The 20,351-nt window shown below is 36.8% G+C and overlaps 1 protein-coding gene across 2 annotated transcripts; it reads right to left on the reverse strand.

Annotated features, from left to right (window-relative positions):
* Window positions 1-162: 162 nt before the first annotated feature.
* Window positions 163-20,024, reverse strand: LOC132141407 (transport and Golgi organization protein 2 homolog). Of its 2 annotated transcripts, none has more exons than XM_059550879.1 (9): window positions 19,877-20,024; window positions 19,027-19,158; window positions 13,515-13,603; window positions 10,920-11,039; window positions 7,540-7,654; window positions 2,495-2,562; window positions 2,163-2,310; window positions 1,152-1,256; window positions 163-1,038 (listed from the first exon to the last, which is right to left on the reverse strand). In XM_059550879.1, the coding sequence occupies exons 2-9, from the start codon at window positions 19,080-19,082 to the stop codon at window positions 918-920; spliced, it is 822 nt and encodes a 273-aa protein (XP_059406862.1). In that variant the 5' UTR covers window positions 19,083-19,158; window positions 19,877-20,024; the 3' UTR covers window positions 163-917. The 2 variants fall into 2 exon arrangements, with proteins under 2 accessions (XP_059406862.1, XP_059406861.1); XM_059550878.1 differs by having other exon boundaries at window positions 2,163-2,313.
* Window positions 20,025-20,351: the final 327 nt, after the last annotated feature.

Here is a 20,351-nt window from a genome sequence, read left to right on the forward strand (position 1 = left end):
AAAAATAATTATTTTGAGATTGGGCTTGCAACGTTTTGTTTTATGTTTATAATAAGGTAATTTATTAAATCATATTTGTTTCAGTGTTTATTGTGTCTGCCTAGATGCAGCAAACCCCTTTTTATACAAATTAAGATTTGTCACAATACAAAAGAAAATGAATATGGTGAATTTGTACTTTTATTGCATTGTGTAATCGAGTAAATTAACAACTTTCTACTGCAAGTACATATCAGATTCAGGGGCATGTGAACGCAACTGAATTGGTGTATTCGCAAATGTTTTTTTTTTTTTGGCAGTAGCTCTCATGTTTCTGGGTGAAAGGCATTACACTGGCTCACTACCACACTAAATAGCAGTTTACATTGCTCAAGTTTATGTAAATTCTTTTATTTTCATTTGTTTTCTCGTGTTCTCAGTGATTGTGAGTGACACAACTATTCTTTGGCAGTAGACATCTTGCTCCCAAAACGATTCTGTCCAACAACATTCCATGCCAATGACAGTTTGTGATAAAATGAGATTCAGTAGCTGAATAAAATAACATTTTACATTCTTCATATGCAGACTGAATGACATGCACTCAAAAATCACACCTCATGAGTAGATTCAGATGGAATCTGCAGACATTTCTGCATGGATTTGAAGGAAATCTAGGGTTTGGGTCCACAGATTCCATATGGGCCTCCTCACGAACCATTGGTTATATATATATATATATAAAAAAAAAAAATTCAATCAAGCTTCCTCTCGGAACAGAGCCGTAGCAATAATTAGCCGCTTTCCAATTTCAACAGGAAAGTCTGCATTAAGTCTTGATGTTCATATTAGTAGAAACAGTGGTGCTGCGTGGCTTGAGCAGATAGTGGCTGGATAAAGGCACGATGTGAGAGTCTTCTTCTCTTTGCCTCTGACCCTCATTCTTGCAATTTGAAGTGAAAGCTATTTGTGCTCCACTGAGTAATGTCACAGTTCAGCATGGTGCGCTCTGTAAAGCTCACGTTTCCGTCTCGGTCGATGAGGATTACTGTATTGGTCCTGGGATGGACAAATACAAATATGAACTGGTTAAACTTCACAACTTAAGGTAAACTAGAAAGTGCAGAGAGAGAGAGAGAGAGAGAGAGAAAGAAGTTAAAGCATGATGGGACCTTGTGCCGTATCCTGGTGAGCGCACACAAACTGCAGACAGGGCTTGGAGTTTGGCCTTACTGAAGCCTACACCTTGACTCTCCTGTGCGAGGTCCGGGGTGTTTCTGAAAAGAGCAGAAGTGAGATTCTTATGACTCTATAGTGACAAATCAAGTCAAATTAAGATCTGAGCTGTTTTAGAATGCACAAAAATGTTAAAAGTATTCACATTGTTTTAAAAAAAATATTGATAAACAATAAGCTGTTATTTCGAAACGGAGATCTTTTGTAACATTACAAATGCTTTATTGTCACTTGATCAATTCAATGAATCCTTTTTGGATAAAAGTAATATATTGTAACTTACTTTTGAATGTAGTGTATATATACTTAGTATATATACTAACTTAATGGGTTCGTTTCTAATACTAACCGATTAGTTGCAATGCAAAGCTTAGAAAATCTAAGATATAAGAACTGACACAACTGCCTATTTACTTAAACATCATAGGTGGTTTTAAATCAATTACTCTTACTGATGAATACATAATTAAATTATGAATGCAAATAGGTCCATAGTGTCCAATCAGATGGCTCTCACTTCCATAACTTCAAACAGATACACAGTTATAATGCAGAGAATTCATTTATTAAGAAGAAAACATATAACACTGCTGCCTCTAAAAATGTAAAGTGATAATACAAAAAAAAAAAATTTGTAATAAAAAAAAAAGTGTAAAACATCAAAGCTTAACATGGAAGTAAGCTTTGGACTCCTAAGAGCTGCTTTTTAATATCTAAATTCATTATGATATGCTGCCCGCATTCACCTTAGAAAACCTGTAGAAATGACTTTAAAAATCATACTGCTTGTTCTTCAGAGTAACTTTCTAAAAATCCATTTGCTTTGTGTCTCAAGTGCTTCTTGAGGATCAAAAAGGATGGATGGTGGTTTGACGAAGAAAGGTAAAGATGAACAGAAAAAAACAAGAGAATACTAATTTTCTTAATGAAGGAGTGTGCACACTTACAGCTCCTCATTATTGAGGATATGGAGCAGTTCGTGCACTAAGCCATCAGGGGGCAGTGTTTTGTTCACTACACCGGTGAACAGATGTTTGCCGTGATGCAGTTTTCTCCACGGAGTTTCCAGAAGAGAGTTACTCAACCCATAGATTCCTGCTGAAACAAACACAATCATCCATCACTTCCTGTGAGCTCTGAGTGAGACACACCCACCAATCTGGTGCTGAACGAGTGAAAGTGGTCTGTATTGCAGACGGTAGGTGTAACACTGCATCAGCGCTTTATGCAAGACCACTGGTGTCTGAACACAGAGTGCTAACTGAGGGACTGAACAAACCTGCTTTGAGATGAATGGGCTCTGAACTGCCCTTGTTTCCATAGTAACACAATGTGTCTTCATTGGCCCTGCATCCAACAACACAGGGAGAAAAAAAAATTGTGTTAGTGCTCACTGCTGAAACACAATTAAACACATATTTACAGTCATTTTTGCATCATTTGTGACTGTAAACACAGGAACGATTTCCATAGTTATGCAATGCATACATAAAGAAATGTAGAAGAACACATCCTAATTAATAAAGTAGCAAAACTCACAAAAACAGAACAAGTCAATTATTTTACATATACTGTACTTTATACGGAATACACATTTTTCACATGCTTTATTACAGATAGACCGACAGAAGGATAGACTGATAGACAGACAGATATATAAAGAGACCGACAGATATATAGACAGTGAGAAAGACAGACCGATATATACACACACTCACACACACACACACACAGCCAGATATATAGACATACAGACAGTCTCTGTCTTTCATCAGCTCATGAAAGAAATCTTCCTAAATCAGCCTGTAATTAAGGAGAGTGAATCTCCTTTCAGTTTGTTTGTATGAGCTCAGTCAGTCCATCATTAATTTATGTGATTAGACATGTTCCTGTTTTCATACACATGAATCTAGTGGATGTATCCTCAGTGAAGCTCATTACTCCTGATGGAACTATAGTGATATAGCCGTGTGTTTCAGAGGACATTTTATTGGCCCATGAGACAAAATAGGATGGCTATGAAAGGAGAAATGGCCAATTTAGGGCTTTTGAAAGCACTTTGAGAGGGACATAAATAATGCTGGTTGAACAGTTTGGCAGCGATGGCAAACCACAATGAAGAAAACGTCAGACAGCGAGGAAAGGACTTCAGAAGCCTCAGAACTCTGGAGACTAGACCCCGTTGTGTAAGTACTAGGGATAAAGTATGCAGAATAAGTATGCAGAATGCTGACTTTCCGTAAAACCACATCTGTTTTAGGAATCTTAAAAATTAATGTTTATTAATGCCATTTTGCTGAACTGCACTACTATTTTTTTTTTTTTTTGGAGGATTAAGTGCACCGAAGAGATGCAATTAAAAGGTTTTTTCCTTTTCCTCTGTATTCCGTTTCATTCATCTAAAGTCATGGCCAAAAGTTTTGGCCGTGACATAAATTTTATGTTTTGCAAAGTTTCCTGTTTCAGTATTTGTAGATTATTTTTTCACGTTTCTATGGTATACTGGAAAGTTTTAAAGGCTTTTATTGGCAAAAAAAATATGAGTCAATTTACAGTGTTGACCCTTGTTCTTCATAACCTCTGCAATTTGCTCTGGCGTTCTGGACATTAGCTTCTGGGCCAAATCCTGACTGATGGTGATCCATTCTTGCCTTATTAGTTCTCGGAGATGATCACAATTTGTGGGCTTCTGCTTGTCCACTCGCCTTTTGGAGGACTGACCACAGGATCTCTATGGGATTGAGATCTGGGGAGTTGCCTGGCCACGGATAAAATTTTTTAATGGAATTATCTTCGAGTCACTTCTTTATCCCTCTTTGTTTGTGACATGGTGCTCCATCATGTTGGAAAAATACATGGATCATCACCAAATTGCTCATGGGTCGCTGAAAGAAATCACTCTTGCAGGACATTTTGATATGTTTTTGGGCAAAATTATGAGCGAGCCCACTCCCTTGGTTGAAAAGCAACCCCCACACATGGATGGTCTCAGGATGCTTCACTGTTGGCACATCACAGGACTCATGGTAGCGTTCACCCTTTCTTCTCCAAACAATCGTTCTTTCAGATGTCCCAAACAGTCGGAAAGGAGCTTTATCAGAGAAATATACTTTGCACCAGTCTTCTGCTGTCCAATCCTTGTACTTCCTGCAGAATTTCAGTCTGTCCTTGAAGTTTTTCTTGGAAAGAAGTGGCTTCTTTGCTGCCCTTCTTGACAACAGGCTGTGGTCCAAAAGTCTTGGCCTCGCTGTGCGTGCAGATGATCTCACACCAACCTGCTGCCATTCCTGAGCAACTGCTGATGACACGATACTATAGCTGACTCCTCAGGAGGAGAAGGTCCTGGTGCTTGCTGGACACTCCTGAAGACACGTCCCGAAGATTGCAGTCAAACCTCTCTCCTTGCAAACAAGGCCATTCTTTGATTCTTTGAAGGTAACCATTACTAACAAGAACACAATGTTTGGAAGCGCTTCTTCACTTCTTTTATAGCAATCAGTCTGCTCTTACAATCGATAGTGATTTCACGTGACTAGTACTCATTCACACTTTTACATGAGCTGCTGATATTATTATCAGTTAATGTTAGCTGGTTATTTTGTGTCAGAATTTCAAACTGTGAAATTAGTTTTTTTTGTGAAAAGTTATTTCTTTGGCCAATGAAGTTTTTAACAATTATTTGGAATGCATCTGATCACTTTACACAATAATCTAGAAACAATGTGAATGAACACAACAACAGCTTAAGCAGCAAACTGCTAAAATGTTGTGCCTTGACAGTACATGTTCCACATATTGTTTATATTATATACTTTAAAAATGATGAGTTCTGTCCTAGGATGATGATTGATTAATGTAACATTCCAGACATGCTAATATACATAATTTAGTAAAAGCTATAGACCCGAAGCTACTGTTTATATCTTGTAAATATACACAACTCCCCATCACACCAGCTGAGCCTATACAAAGTACCTAATTTGAGCAATCTTCACTGGCACAAACACAATATCTTCTAATAATGGCCTTATCTATCTCCACTAATGCATTAAATACACTGAAAGACTTTAAACACTGGTGCATAAGAGCCAAATAGCCTTCTAATGATGTATTAATGCAGCACAATAAATGCTTACAAATGAATTTTGTACTGGAGACATGCTTTGACTAATATTCTTTTCACTAAACACTGAAACAGCAAACTGTTCACTTACAAGAATTAAGCACTATGCCAAGGGCATTTCGTTTTGAGATTTGGATCAGAAAGACCAAGCCTTATACAGCTAAAACAGCCAGTCAAGTCAGCAGACCAAAATTTTAGGTTACACACCCTTCTTTCATACCAGTTTTCAGGGATCTAATTTTAACTACACCCATAACAGTAACACTATCCAGCTACACCCATGAATGCCATTCACAATATATAGTAATATAATAATTGACCTAGACCACAAAACCAGCCATCGGTGTCAATTTTTCAAAATCGAGATTTATACAAAATCTGAAAGCTGAATAAACAAGCTTTCCATTAATGTATGGATTAAGATAAAACAAAAACTAAAATCTTACTGACCTAGAATGAGCCCTTTTTTGCAGCACTGTTTCAATAATTGTTTCACTGTTTTCACATCACATTTTTCACTGGGGGATCAAATTCTGAAATTTGTAGAATGAACACTTTAATCTCAAATTTGATTCCTTGAAATGAGCCCTTGAAAGAATCTATATAATGTTTAAGTGAAAGCTGTGAGCAGCACACTCAAAGAGGAATTTTAGTCCCATACCCGATCTGAATAAGCAGAAAAATAAATGTCTAATTGGGCTGAAAACATCACATAAAACATAAAGGCTATTATAAGTGTTGTCAGTCACATCCCTGTAGAGGAACAAACAAACCTCTTTATTCTATTGGAAAGGCCGTCTCTATTTACAGAAGACAGCTGTATTGATTTCAGCACATAATGCCCATTGTAATTCCTCAGAGTTTATCTGGACATGTATCATTTTGTCCTTTGTGGCTGAGGAAAGAAAGCGAGAGTCCGATAAGCTCAATAATGATCTGGTTTATTAAAAGGGTAAACAAAGGAATAACACTCCCCATGGCTATTGCTTTCTGTTTTATTACTGGGTTTGGGAGTCTGAGTGGCCTTCCAATGTATTTTCTGTTCATAAATATTTGCTTGAAGAGACAGAGACAAATGGACAAATGTTATCCCTCCAGTCCATCAGATGACAGCATGGACTTAAGTAATACACTACTAAATTAGCAGACAGCCTTTCAGCAAGCTAAGGGATGGAGAGATTATGACTGGTTTTAAGTATATCTAGTTAAATACAAACACAAATACACTTCTCAGTTATAGTATTCAGCTATAGTATATGTGTTCACTCCAGTTGCTAATGTTACGGTCATTGTGAGTGTATCCTTAGTCAAGCATAGATATCCTCTGCACTGAACCAGTATTATGATATTATACACACAAAAACATGAATTATTTCAATAAACGTCATTATTTTTGACCTTTAATATGTGGAATCATGAAACCCATCTTTTTAAATCGCTTCAAATTACTATGCACTGAGAAAATCACACTGCTGGAAACACGCCATCTGTTCGAAATATATTCCAAATAGACTTCTTGAGCTTTGGTATATGGAGAGCAGGTGGTGGCACTAGTGCCTGCTGTCCTTCCGAAGGACTCCAGAGCTTAGACAGTATCATCACTGTCATGCCATACTCATAACAAATGATAAAGAACGTGAGATCATGATTGGCTGGCACTTCACTTGTAGTAATTTTAGAGCTATTTTTCAAAACTCTGTGTCTCTTTAAACAGGCTTGATATAGCACCAAGTGGTTTTAATTAGAGAACTGACATCTTACAAGTACATGATTTAATTGGATTCAAATGAAAGATTCTGTAAGAATGCATTACATTATAATTTATTAATAATTTAATACTGAAACAGTATAATTAAGGCAGTTCAGGTTTTATTATTTGACAGCATTTTAATAAGTAGGCTGATTTGAACAAATCATGAAATATCTATATCTAAATAATTAATTTGATGTAGATGTTTGAAAACTATATTATGAACATAGATGCCACCAACAACCTTCACAAATAAAACAACTTCACTGCTGAATAATATCAAAACACCAATTAGGTGTTATTTGAACCTGTTAGTTTGAATAAGCTTGCTTTCTCAAATTGAGGGAAATCACTAACAGTCAACAATTTGATTTATTCGATGCATTCACCTTTTAAGCAAGGTTATATATATTTGGAAAGAGCCATACAAGATTAGCTTTTCACCACTCACCTGAAGTCAGCAGTAAGGAGATTGAAGCCATTATATAAATGAGCTTCTGAAGACACTTTACGGAGGTACGCGAAACTGTCCAAATTATCTGTCAAATAGTTGGACACCAGGAAACCTGAGTAAAAATGATAAATGATATCAATAATCCAATTTTTACCAACCATGTATTGTGAAAGATGAGGGATAGGTTGTGAATTGCTTGGCGAAGGTTATTTTAATTTTGTCCCCTCTCAAAAATGTCATTTAGGCAGATTTAGAGAGCTAATTGCTCAAATTAATGCAATTTGTTGAACAACATGTACAGAGCCATATTTCTCCAGCTCTGGCATGCAGCTGTTGTGTACAGTTGGGTTGTTTGCATTAGTTTTAGTGGCATGACTTTGGAACAGAGGGGTGGGGTGTGTTCGACATGCTTTGGATGGTGAGTGCTAGTGAGGTGTCAGCCTATAAAGAGGCCTTGAAGACTAAACAGACACTGGAGTGATGACAGCGAGCAGTCTAGTTCAGTTGAGTGGAGATCTACAGTGAACAGCTGTTCGCATCTCTGGCCTCACCACCCATATGCAAGCGTTTATGAGAACATGTCAGCAATCATTAAGAATAACATAATTAAGGCAACCCCACTTAATATTCAGCCTAACTTCTTCAGTATTGTGGGTTATGAGTAAAGACCTTCCAGGAAGTATGTTAACAATGTAAACAAACTAAAACTGCATCATTAGAATATGGTTCATTTTGGATAGGGGTGCTCCGATCAGGATTTTTGAGGCCGATCAACCAATCGTTGATCACAGAAAGCAGTATCTGCCGATACGAACACCGATACCGATCTTTTTAAAGCCTTCTTTTTATCATGTAGAATTATTTATAGTTATGATCCAATCAAGATTTTTAGACATTTATTCAGGGCTTGAATTTCATTTTTGAAAATTATTCCCCTTTTAGGTCACTCTTTTGAGAAGGGATTTTTTAATTTGAGGGGGGGGGGGGCAACATTTAGACATTTTTCAAAAATATATATTTATCTCACCAAAACGTTTGATAGTACACTGCATTTTTACAATCGTGCAAATTAGATATTAAATATTAGAGTCAGGTCTAGCAACACCTACCTCTATATTTGGGCTAGGCGATAAGACAATCGGGTGGTGCTCGCAGACGAAAACCTGCAACTTGCAGATGCAACTAAATTTTGATATTGAAAAAAAAGGTTGAGAAGCTCTACCAATGGATGCTGGAGTCTATCACCACACAATTTGATCCAGAACAAATTTTCTTCCTACCTTATTTCCTTCCTGAGATATTGCATGTCAAATAACAAAGATAAGTGAAATTTCCCTTGAGAGCACATTTATTTTCTGTCTTTTATCAGAGGTTTCTCAGCATGAGAAAGTCCAAATGTAATACAAATTTATTTTTTAAATAAAAAAAGGTTTTCTATCAGATAATACCTACAATTTGACTCTCATTGCTATAGTTTTGAAGTTATGAGTCATTACTTTGTGTATATCACTTAGAAAACAACCATTTTAAAAATGACATTTTATTCAGCAGGAAAATTTCCATAAACCATCATAGACGGAGGGACCTAAGTCCTATCCAGGGAACAGAGACTTAGTCATGGGCTCTTGCGATTTAAATGGTTTAACAACCACCCAGAATATCCTAGAAACCACCTAGCAATGCCCTAACCACCACTCAGATTGCCTAAAAATAGTAACATGCTTAAATACAGTAAGAAGTCCTTAATACCAATACAATACAAACTTTATTTCTATAGCACATTTAAAACAACTACCGTTGACCAAAGTGCTTTGCAGGACACAAGACAACAAGAATAAACAAGAATCCAGTGCTTTGTGATTGGCCGAATACCTCAAGCGTGTAACGGAATTGTTAAGCCCCTTGACATACTGTGATGGGTGTCCCAGGCAGAACACCGGCGTGACAAGACAAAAACAATAAAAACCCATTACAAATGAGCCATTTGTTGCATCCAGTGGGGATATAATTACGGATAATAATGACTTACACTTTGTTTTTACATGTTGCGTTGCATTGCGCCATGTAAACATAAAACCATGTCTGCACTTGTGATCAGAGAAATTACAAACAACAAGCGTTACTCTACACTGCTCAGAACTCACATTTAAATCATCAGTGGCAAATACTTTAAATATGAAAATGTACTTACAGACTGTGAGTCAGAACAGCCGACAGTCGGTAGTCTACTCTCCCTGGTTCAGTCCTCCATATAATGCGCTACACACATCTGAATATTTGGGTTGAACTTTTCTGGAACAGTGTTGTAAATGCAACTTAACCACTGATTTCTAGTTGCATCCCCTTTTGGAAGGCCAAACTAAGTATTTTCGCTTCCACAATGAAACACAGAGGGTCTAGTGTTTCTAGAGGGTCTAGAGAGTTATGCCTTCATTCTTTGCATGAACATTTGGGCAGCGTTATGCAAATCTTCCCAACACTGTGACATAGACATGTGGGGGCGTGTTTAAACGAGGTGTTTTAGGAGGGCGTGGACGAGTCTTAACTTTTATAAAGAATATATCTTTGGGTTTGAGACTTTTAGTCTTTGCAACTTTAGGGATCTTATCTATGCACGAACAGTTTGTAACACTCCAAAGAGAAAGGAAAATTTGAAATTGCATCATATGACCCCTTTAATTTGACCACAAGCATGTGACCAAAACTTAACTACCATACAGCAACAACTTGATAAGATGGAGAAAGATTTCTAGTCCAGTCCCCAGCCATATCTACAATGAACTATTATAGGAAATTGTGAAAAATGTGGCCATTTCTATAATCATGTGTGAGTTTTGCATAGCCAAGCACCACTCACATATTCTTTAGAAAAATGTAAAGAATCTAGATATTTCTATTATTTCTTTTGCTGATTTTAAAATCTAATTTATTTTTTATTTGTAAGAAAGCATTTTGTACAATCCCCTTTGGGCTGTTTTTAGTTTCTCAGCACTTCTGATCTTTGGTAAAATTTATTTAAGCTTTATGTTTGTATATTATAAGCAAAAATATATAAAAATTTATACTATGATACATGTTTGGATATAGCAATTTTGATGAGAGACTCGATCTGCTCAAGCTATATATATATATATATATATATATATATATATATATATATATATATATATATATATAGGGGGTGAAAATAACGCAGGAAAATAATCTCTGCATGTCTGCTTACTTGAACAGAAAGTAGATTGACGATGAAGGCTTTTCAATGGTAAATTATGCTACTATTAAGAGTAATTTGTCAGGGCAATACATTAAGTGGGTCTAGTCAATTGCTCAGTAATAGTAGAGTACTTTAATACAAATGGGTGAAAGATCTGCACTACCTCTCCCCTGAGCATCTGGATTTTGCCGTGCTTCCAGGTAATTGGTCAGTGCCGCCAGTTTCCCTCGTTTGCTAATTCCCAGCCATGATCCGCCTTCTTTCCCCTCTTCCAGGTCTAGACCTAATGACAGAAAACAAAAAGTCACTGTGTTTTAATGTGACATTAAATCCTGTCTGCTGGCTATAATAATAAAACCAGCAAGAGATCAGATTTAGATGTGTTGAACAGCTCTGGAATGTTCACCGAGAATGATCTGAACTGAAAGTAAAGAATAATATTTTTCATCTTGATACTGAAAAGAACGAAAAAGTACTTTATATGCCCAATAACACTGATCTGTCTAGTGCTTTGAAAAGAGGAGAAATTCTGAACAACATCACTAAATTCTACCATAAAAAATAAAAACAGTGCTAGATGGTTTCATGCAAAGCTACACATCAAATTGAGTGATTCATGTTAAGGAACAGCCCATTAATAACGGTAACATTTAGCTTAGTATCCTTAAAAACACCTGGCCTTCTCATCTTCACCAAAATACTCCAACATTTCTCATCCATTCCCTACATTTCACTCCTCCGGACATATAAAGGCTTCTTCGTTAGCAGCAAAATTGATTTCCACCACTAGACTAAAAGCACCCATGAACCATTCAATTCTGTCTGATCCAAGGATTGAATGGCAGAAAATGGACAGAAATAAACAAATCAAAAGCCTCATGATCTTGTGGAGCCAGGGGGATGACTGATGTATTGTTTAGCAGACTCTGGGTCATCAGTCAATTGAACAGTTCTTCTTACTCCTTGAGGGTGGTCAGCTGAATCCTGACAATGGACACTTAAAGGGTTAGTTCACCCAGATAGCAAAATTATGTAATTAATAACTTACCCTCATGTTGTTTCAAACCCATAAAACCTCCGTTTATCTTTGGAACACAGTTTAAGATATTTTAGATTTAGTCCGAGAGCTCTCAGTCCCTCCATTGAAGTTGTGTGTACGGTATACTGTCCATGTACAGAAAGGTAAGAAAAACATCATCAAAGCAGTCCATGTGACATCAGATGGTCAGTTAGAATTTTTTGAAGCATCGAAAATACATTTTGGTCCAAAAATAGCAAAAACGACGACTTTATTCAGCATTGTCTTCTCTTCCGGGTCTGTTGTGTGAGAGAGTTCAAAACAAAGCAGTCTGGATATCCGGTTCGCGAACGAATCATTCAGTTCACCAAATCGAACTGAATAGTTTTAAACGGTTCGCAACTCTAATACGCATTAATCCACAAATGACTTAAGCTGTTATGGATGAACACCGAACTGAGAACTGAACTGAAGATGAACACCGAGCCGAGCCAGATAAGAAGAATCGAGGAGCTGATGATAGTGCGCAGTGTGTGATTCAGCGTGAAGCAGACTGACACACAGAGTGCATGAACCGAACGGATTCTTTTGGTGAACTGATTCTGTGCTAATGTTATGAGCCAAGGTAAACCGAAGGCTTGAATCAAGGGCAATCTTCGCAAATGACGCCATTACGTCGAGCGCAAAAGAACCGGTGAACCGTTTTCTTCAACCGGTTTATTGAATCGAACTGTCCGAAAGAACTACTGATGATCCGAAAACCGATGCAACCGGTTCTTGACTCGTTAACAAGTCAGTCTTTTGTTTGTCATCTGGCTTCATCTTCAGTTCTCTCTTCATAGCAATTCAGTCAGTGTACTGTTTGAGTGCATGCATTACTCCGGGATATTGGTTTGTTTGAACTCAGAGGGGGTGTCATCCACATTAAAAAAGTTAACAGCTTAAGTCATTTGTGGATTAATGCGTATTAGAGATGCGAACCGTTTAAAATGATTCAGTTCGATTTGGTGAACTGAATGATTAGTTCGCGAACCGGATATCCAGACTTCTTTGTTTTGAACTCTCTCACACAACAGACACGGAAGAGAAGACAATGCTGAATAAAGTCGTCGTTTTTGCTATTTTTGGACCAAAATGTATTTTCGATGCTTCAAAAAATTCTAACTGACCCTCTGATGTCACATGGACTACTTTGATTATGTTTTTCTTACCTTTCTGGACATGGACAGTATACCGTACACACAGCTTCAATGGAGGGACTGAGAGCTCTCGGACTAAATCTAAAATATCTTAAACTGTGTTCCAAAGATAAACGGAGGTCTTACGGGTTTGGAACAACATGAGGATAAGTTATTAATTACATAATTTGGCTATCTGGGTGAACTAACCCTTTAATCAAACGTGGATGAAGGTAATCATTCCTCTTCTAATGTCAGATTGATTATGACTGAATTTGCACTACTGAGGCATGATGCCAGAGATTTCATGCAGATAGTCAAATGACTGGCTCTGTGAGACACAATAAAAAGACTCTTGAAGAAACTATTGTTCATCCTAAACTGTAAAAACTCAGCTATTTGCAGTTCATAAAAACTCTTTAAAGCGGACATAAAAACCAACATCTGAATTCCTCAGTGACACAGCAAAGACAATAATTTGCAGAATGTTGGTGAGAAAAAAAAACTGAACTTTGGATATGAAATATGTCTCTAATAACTGAAAAATAAGAGTGATATTTACCACTCAGGATCTCATTGTTGCTGCCCCAGAAGTCTGCAGCTTTGGATGGTCTGCTGTAGACCTCATCTCTGTTAGCAGCCAGAATAAGCCTGCATAAAAAAAGAAAAAAAAGATGAAGGTGACATTACACATTATTTTTCACAGCATCCTTCCAATGCAATGCTGATAACACTGAAGTTCTATAATAGCACAAATAACTATAACAAACCAGTAAATTTAGAATCAACCTTATAATATCATAAATAAATAATAAAAAATAAAATAAAAAACTGTAATGTTACCCATAGTTAATGGACATTGTGTTAACCAATAAAGGGCAGATTTTTAGTCAGACTTCCTGTGGGAGAGGGAGAGAAGGAGGCTGGCACTGAGATGGGCTCATACAGTAGGTCACATGTGCACCTAAATGTGTTTATCTCAGGCTGATCCCAGGAGAGCGCTGGATGCTGTGCCAGCTCCACACCTAAGGCCCAGAGAAGGCTCAGCTGTGATGTTGAAAGCTGCTGTGTGTGGCTTTATTGTCTCCGCTCAGGCCTGATGCTCTGTAAAAACCTCTCTGTCAGTAATGGAATATTTATTTATACTTTTGCATGCTGAACTAAGTAATTTGGGGTTTATGAGATAGATGTCAGGCAGCTGGGAAATGTCAACCATGCATTCTGCAAGGATACTTTTATTTTCTTTTTTTTTTTTTTTACAAATTGAAGAATTATAAATCTATAGGCAACAATAGATTGAAAGGATTAAAATATAAAGTGATACACCACCAAAAAATGAAAATTGTGTCATTAATTACTCACCCTCATGTTGTTCCAAACCTGTAAGACCTTTGTTCATATTTAGAACACAAATTAAGATTTTTGATGAAATCGGAGAGCTTTCTTAGCCTCCACTGACACAAACACAACTGAAAAGCCCAGAGAGGTAGTAAGAACATAATAAAATAGTCCACGTGACATCAGTGGTTCAACCTTAATTTTATGATGCTAAGAGAATACTTTTTGTGCACAAAGAAAAGAAAATTAATTATTTTACTCGACAATTTCTTTCCATGTCAGTTTTCGACGTGGGTTCACGAGAGCACCACAATGTCCCTTCAAACACTTGAGTAGACGTCATTCCATACGGATTTCATTATTGATGGCTGATATTTAAGAGATCAGGGCGGCCGATATAAAGCTGACATATATTATAGCACACTATTTCATTTAAAGATAGTGAATAACATGCTATATAAATTAAGTCATTTATATTTATTCTACATAATTTATGCTAAATTTGAAATAAATAATTTGAAAATGAATCAATGAGAAAAATTATTTAAACTAGCTCAAAGTAAAGCTCTAACCTCAAGGTTGCAAGGCATAAAAATGGAAGTACAACAACGAATGTAAAATGAAATGGCTCAAAACTCTCTCAACACGGGCTCTGGAACAGTGGGCCATCCTTAAAATTCTGTCAAACTTTACAATAGATAGAGCTGACTGTCAGCTTATGCACCTTGGTGGGTCATTAATGTAAACACAGTCAGTTGAGTGAATGTAAACTGTCAGGTCAAAGAAAAACAGTCAAAAGTTATTTTTGTTAAGCCGCTCATTTTTCAGGGGCACAGGTTTATCATTCTGCCTCGCTGGCCACGCTTGCAGAAAAGGCTAAACTTGCACTAACTGCTTAATAACAGCATGGAGAGTCTAATGTCCACTGTATTTCCAGCCTGTGGAACCTGACAGGCTGACAGAGAAAAAGAAAGCTGGAGAGACAAAGAGTGATGCAATATCCTGGAGGCTTCGCAGATTGATCTGCAATGGTTGATGCACCCAAGGAATATATGTGCTGTGTACTGGAGACAGCTTGCCAAGCAGAAAAGCTCCTCTCCATCTGAAAACAACTTACTGGCTTGACAATGTCAATTACGCCAGACCTTGGGCAAGGTTATCACCCTCTTTGTCAGCCTAAATGGAGAGATATTCTTTCTCACTGAAACAGTAAAATGGCAAAAAGATGACTGGACACATTTTAACATAAAATAAAATCGCACACCTCACCTTTAAAGGTTTCCTTGAATTTTGATACTTCAGAAATAGACTTAAATGCCAAGTATACTTCCGTATGTTACTCCAAAGTAATTTTTTATGACTCCCATATGAACATGAATTTCACCGCACACACTTTTACTTTCTTAATATACATAGTGAGTGTTTCTCAAGTTCAGTTTCTGTTCCATTCCATAATGTCTGTGTTAGCATCATGGTAGCAAAGCATCATGATGATCGACTGAAACATTTTAATATTTTTAACATCCACGTCATCAAGGAAAAATAAATGAGCACCATGGCAATGCTAAGATATGTCATGAGTATGAATATCAGATCTAGGTTATACTGTGTGCACACTAGCAGAAACAAAATGAATTTCATCCAAATGATCTCTAGCTAAAATTTCTGACTATGTTGAATTTCAGGATCTTTCAGCCTCTCCGACAGGCTCCATTTGTTCCAAAGATAAAATATTACGTTAAGTGGAACCATTTCAGTGACATCAAAATCATCACAACCATATATAAGTAAACTAACCCAGACCTCCAGCCTGTTTTCTCTCAAAGGGCTGCTGGCTGAGAATGTGAGGTCCTGACGAAGATTAAATAATTCCAAAAAGAGGCGCTTATTTCCAATAATTGCAATAATTGTACACTTGTTTTGGGTATTGGGACAGAAATCCTCATTAATCGAAGGCATTTCTGTTTTTAAGATTAATTAATGATTAAATGATCTAAATATTCTCAAAAATGAAAAGTTTGTTGTCATTTGGAAGTGGGTAGGCCTTCTTGCATTTTATGTTGTTACATTATGATTTTATATTCATGACAATGACAATAATATCGATTATTGCAATTACTTCTGGGGCAATATATCGCACAACAAAAAGTTGTTAACCTCACAGGCCTAAACATAGCAAAAGATTACTGTTTCCAATAAATGTTGTTCTTTAGAAACTTTCTATTGAACAGAATCCTAAATCCTAAAAATCACAGCTTCCAGAAAAATACAAAATGAAAACATGTTTAAATACCCCATAGATCTGCTCAAGCACCCCATTGGGTGTACAGACAGTACTCTGGTCTAGGTGGATCCAAGCAAATTATAATGTTGCTAGGTTACATGTTGCAATATAAACAGAAATGCACTCTGTATTCTGTAATATTGTTAACACATTTACCTGACTATAGTACATTTTGGCTAAGTTATTGCTAAGTTGATTCCTAAATCTGAGGAACCATAACCAATGCATCACAAGACAACCTTCAAGACACGTTGTCATTGATTCGATTTTACAGCCTGGGTTGAGTCATCTGCATGTGACTCTGAACCACTGTGACTGAATCCATATTAGATAACCAAATTACAGCTTGCTGGGCAATAATCCTGATTTGAGTAGCATGTTACAATCTGACAGTATTAACAAAAGTAAACTCTCTGCAGTGAAGGGAAAGGAGACACAGAACACTAGCAAATGCAAATTGATTACAGTACATACACATGATTCATTGCTCACCAGGCAACAGCTATTGACAAAAAAAAAAAAAAAAAAAAAACAATATACTGACTGTGCTCTCTCTAGCTCTTTAGAAACTCCTGACATTTGGCAAACCCTGACCTAGAGGCATATCCTTTAGGGACTCTCAGCTTAAACTGTGGTAGAGGTGACCTGGGTCTAGTTTGTCAGCTTGGTAACCACAACACTATTACAGTACTGCACATTCATTGTTTTTCTGGCCTTTTACAGTAAATGCCCACCACATCTTGAACAAAATTACAGGTTAGACTAAATGCAATGATATAATAAAGCCACCTGGGATTTAATGTAACCTAAATGTAAATAAAACAAATAATGTTCCTGAAACAAAAACAGCTCAAACAGTTTGGAGTCAGTAAAATGTACTTTCATTTAGCAAGGATTCAATAAATTTATCAAAAGTGACTGTAAAAACTTTCTGTGTGTGTGTGTGTGTGTATAATATATATATATATATATATATATATATATATATATATATATATATATATATATATAATTAGAATGTTTCTTCTAAATGTATGACTGGGTTAATGAGATATATATTATATAAAAATATTATTACATGAAATGTACAATTATTTATGAAAAATTATTCAAATCGTGATTAAAAAACATGTCTTGTCTTAAAACCCTATTCGCATGGGATTAGTACTACCTGGTGACCTCCAGTCATGTTTTAATAATTGCGGAGGTTGTCTTTGATCTTAATCCCATGCGAATCGGCCATGTCTGTAATTTTTTAAGTAAAAATTCCACCCCAAATAACCTACCAGATTTCGCCGAACACTGAGGTCCTGTGATAATATTAGTCCCACACCAATCGACATCTCTGTGATTTGGCCAGCTTTTTTATTTTTTTTCCTGTGCGCCTTTTTAACCATCTTTCGTGAAAAATGGAGCTGCGTTGTAGTATTTGATAGTATTTTGGGTGCTGTCATATCGCTACACCATACAATACGCACAAAGAGAAAGCTGAAAATGTTTTAAAGGTTAATGTGTTACAAATAAATCAAGCATAAAGCTTGAGATATTATTTTAACCTGGTGAAATGTAAATGAGGCAGCGCACCAGACTATATTAGTTTCTTTTTTTGAAATCCATCTAACCGAAGCATAGAGCGGGACTCTCAAAACCTTGACATCCGGGTCTCCGGGAGATAAGTCAGTAAATTTGAGTAAAATCACAGGCTTCACTTATCTGAAGTACAAAGGGCTAATCACAGGTTTTACTACACACAGAACAGGTCGCCTCAAGGGGACCGACATGTTGAGATCACATGACCAGGTGAATAATACTGATGAGAGTGATTTTACCAAGTACTTGATGTTTCTGGATCAATATCTTTGTTGATCCTTGAACAACATTCCAATCAACCAGTCAGAATAGAGGGTTAACTTTTCAAGTTTTCAATCTGTTTAAGGTTTATGATCAGGATTAGGTGCTTCAGCGCCCTTGTTAATCAGCTATCATTTCACACCGATTTTTAAATTATGGGTACGGTTAGGTTTAGGGGAAGGGATTGTTGATCCAGGAACATATCTTACTTGGCAAAATCACAGCAACTAATAATAACCCCTCTTTTCCTGGACACTACCGTCTGTGGAATAAATTAATCATGGCTCACTGTGAGCATTTATTCAATGTCATCTGTAACTGAAAAATGTGCTTTTCCCTGATTCAGCATCAGCTGGACAGTGTCAAAACAAGTCATATATGGCCACATAAGCCAGCGCTACAATAAATGAGTGCACCTCCAAAAGCTCAAATATGGGCCAAAAGATTTTGCTTTACATGCCACACACTTTTTCAGCATTTATTTAAACATGTTTTCTGACAGCATCAAACAACTTCTTGTTCCCACACATGTGCAAGAACTTTCCCTATTACTATTTGCAATGAACACAGTCAATAAAGCTTCTGGGAGCAGGTGAACTACCTGTAGGCATTTTTGGATGCAGGCCGAGGGTCAAACTTCAAGAAGATGATGCACATGAGGAGGTTACTGATGGCAGGAGTTTTCAATCACAGTGAGGTCAGAGTTCAGAGCTGGGACGTGCTATGTGCTAGACTACCAGATGAAAGAGAGAATGAGACAATTAATTTTGGATGAGAGGAGACAAAAGGTGTGCTTGTAAGCACATAGGACAACTCAAACTATTCCAGCAACAGTGCTCACTTGCATTTATCAAAACTCAATCTGAGGATAAAATGAAACAGTAATCGAATAGAGAAACGGTATTAATATTTCAGACCACATGGTAACAATACAACCAAGGTCTCCTTTTTATCTTAGGAAAAAATATTGTGCTGAATAGCGACGAAGACATGAAATACACATTTGTTGTGACGTGGAACTAATCTATACTTAATTTACACTGAAAACATCTTAGCTCATGAACACAGACATACATGAAAACAGTCATACACAGTCACGTCACAAATCATATCTGGCACTTTTTTTGCATAATCTGACAGTGTTCGGATACATAGGTAACAATAAGCGTTTTAAGATAATGTTATGTGTATGAACGTATGCTATTAGACATAGATTAACTATACACAGCTGTCATTGTTCCCCAGTGTGCTTTATCCATAGAGAATGATCTAGTAGGTTTAAAGTCAGGCTTGTGAAGAGTCTGACAGCAGGCTAACAGTAGCCTAACAACCTTGCTAACCGGTCGGATTACTTGAAGGTAACGTTACGTTAGACAGCTAACAAAAACGAACAAAAAAATCGAACTTGTTTTCTCTTTAGTTTATAACAGGTTATCTGACATGTTACTTACGGATCCATATGTTGTCAATGCTCATAATTCATTGTGCCGCTACTGTAAGAGGCAACTTATAGCACAGGAGGCTAATACATTTGTACAAAGGGCTAAACCAACCTCGCATTGACGTCTGCAGAGAAGTCCGGCGCTGATTGGCTAAAACCAGACATGAAAACGAGGACAGGACCGCCCACAGCATTGCAACCGTTCACAAAAGTTTATTTTAATTTTTCAAACATAATATCATTTAGAAGTTAAAAGAAACTGAACCCGGATCAGAATCCTAATCGCGCTCGCTTTGTCACCTCTCAACTGTTGTCAAAAAAAGGAGTGAGTTTCTGGACTATTCTAATTATTGTTTATTGAATATGCAAATAATATTCAATATTATTAAATTAATACACACTGATTCAACATTCCATTATAAATGACCGATATAGATAGATGAGAAAAGCAAAATAAAGTGAGGAAAAAATATATTAATAATAGT

The sequence above is a fragment of the Carassius carassius genome, chromosome 5 (assembly GCF_963082965.1).
Source record: "Carassius carassius chromosome 5, fCarCar2.1, whole genome shotgun sequence".
NCBI lineage: Eukaryota > Metazoa > Chordata > Actinopteri > Cypriniformes > Cyprinidae > Carassius > Carassius carassius.

Excerpts from the sequence above, each read along its gene's own strand:
- LOC132141407 (XM_059550878.1), bottom strand. The coding sequence starts at position 19,082 with ATGTGCATCATCTTCTTGAAGTTTGACCCTCGGCCTGCATCCAAAAAT. Across the intron at positions 2,314-2,494 it reads GCCCATTCATCTCAAAGCAG|CAGGAATCTATGGGTTGAGT; the intron begins GTTTGTTCAGTC and ends TGTTTGTTTCAG. Across the intron at positions 1,257-2,162 it reads ATCCTCAATAATGAGGAGCT|AAACACCCCGGACCTCGCAC; the intron begins GTAAGTGTGCAC and ends TGCTCTTTTCAG.